The sequence below is a fragment of the Fulmarus glacialis genome, unplaced genomic scaffold (assembly GCF_000690835.1).
Source record: "Fulmarus glacialis isolate BGI_N327 unplaced genomic scaffold, ASM69083v1 scaffold27389, whole genome shotgun sequence".
NCBI lineage: Eukaryota > Metazoa > Chordata > Aves > Procellariiformes > Procellariidae > Fulmarus > Fulmarus glacialis.
In genome coordinates, this window is record NW_009233092.1 from 4,442 (window position 1) to 5,953 (window position 1,512).

Here is a 1,512-nt window from a genome sequence, read left to right on the forward strand (position 1 = left end):
CCGGCCCACCACCACAGCTTGGCCCAAGGGAACCGAGCTGGCAGCAGAGCCTCTCCAGCCCAGCGACGGGATGCCCGTAGATAAGATGGAAGATGCCAGCTGCGAGAACAGGCAGTGCCAGCTGCTGCGGTGTGGCCAAGGGGTTTTTTTTCAGAGCAGCAGATTTTCAGAGCAGCAGCCTTCCTGTGTTACAGGGGAACTTCCCCATTGCCAGGGGCCAGGGGGACGGGTCTCCTCCCTCCCCTGTTTTAGCAGATGTGGATTCTCAGCCTTCACTAGTTCACCTCAGCCTGGGTGTCCTGGCTCCTCAAGAAGCCTGAGAGCTGTATCTCACCCTGCTCTGTGGTCCCAGGTCCCAATCCTCCGCACACCCCTCCAGGGCTTTGGTGAGTGGGAGACGAGGATGTAGAGCATCCTTTTGCATCTTTTGTGGAGCCAGGCTGAGAGAAAGCCTCCCAGCACCCTGGGAGGTGGGGTCAGGGAGTACCAGGAGCTGTGGAGATCTGGTTCAAGCCCGGACCGAGGCTGGCTGGTCAACAGGGCAAAATATTGTTACTCCCCATCCGTATGGATGTAGAGTCTCCAGTGGGGTTGGCCCAGTACTGGTGGTGTGGCAGTCACTCAGAGCAGGACGGGCTGTCTGCTGTCCCCAGCAGAGAGCTCCCAGAACAGGCCTGCGCCTCCCGGCTGGAAGCAGCCGTGCTGGTGACGGGCCCCGTCCTGGGGCTGGCAGTGCCCCGCCGGGCAGGGCTGCGAACCACGCCAGGCAGCCATCGCGACGGGCAAAACAGCAGCTTCGTGGGCCAGCACACGCTTGGAGAAATTCCTGGCAGGGGACCACCCTGCTCCTCCCCAGCTCTTGGCAGCGCAGACGTTGCCATCAACAATCAGGGATGTGGTTGACACTGGACAAGACCGTAGCTGAGCACTGTGGCAGGATCCCTGTGCCGGGAGCAGCTTGGCCGGGCACTGTTCCACCACTATCACACACTGGAGCACAGAGGATGCGTTGCTTTCCTCACGCTATTTATTTAATACTTTTCTCATCAGAATTAAATGATTAGGGTGTCTTGGGTTTTTTTTGTTTTTTTTTTTTTAAATTCTTTCTTCCTCCTGGATGATTTTGCTGGTGGCCCTGGAGGCTCTCCAGGCCAGTTGCTGCTGCAGTCTCCACTGTTCTCTCCTTAGCGTTACTCTGGGCTGCAAGAGCCAGCTCTGTGCAGGTGTAGGATTTCCGTCCATGGTGGGAGCGGCCAGGAGGAGCCATACAAAGCGCTGGGTATGGAAAGGGCACAAGCGCCTCTTGCTTATTCTCTCTTTTTAATTTAATTTTTAAATTAAAGCTTTTTTATTCTTTTTCACATCCTTGTTAGAACTGCCTGGTTATTAATTTTTTTTCTGCTGCAAGCCTGTACGTGTCCCCTGGAGGGAAAGCAGCGGGAGGAGAGCAACACAGGGGTAGCCTGAGCCTCGGCTGGGGAAAAGCATCGCTGGGCTTGCTCTGCCTGGCGC

At 56.4% G+C, this 1,512-nt stretch overlaps 1 protein-coding gene across 1 annotated transcript in view; it reads left to right on the plus strand.

Moving 5' to 3' along the window:
- The window catches only part of LOC104082178 (glycosyltransferase-like protein LARGE2), a gene marked incomplete at its 5' end in the record, with an annotated part of 4,485 nt that extends 3,582 nt beyond the window's left edge, over window positions 1–903 (plus strand). The window contains 1 exon segment of the mRNA XM_009585195.1: window positions 618–903. Coding sequence (XP_009583490.1) covers window positions 618–903 — 286 coding nt within the window.
- Between the last annotated feature and the right edge of the window lie 609 nt (window positions 904–1,512).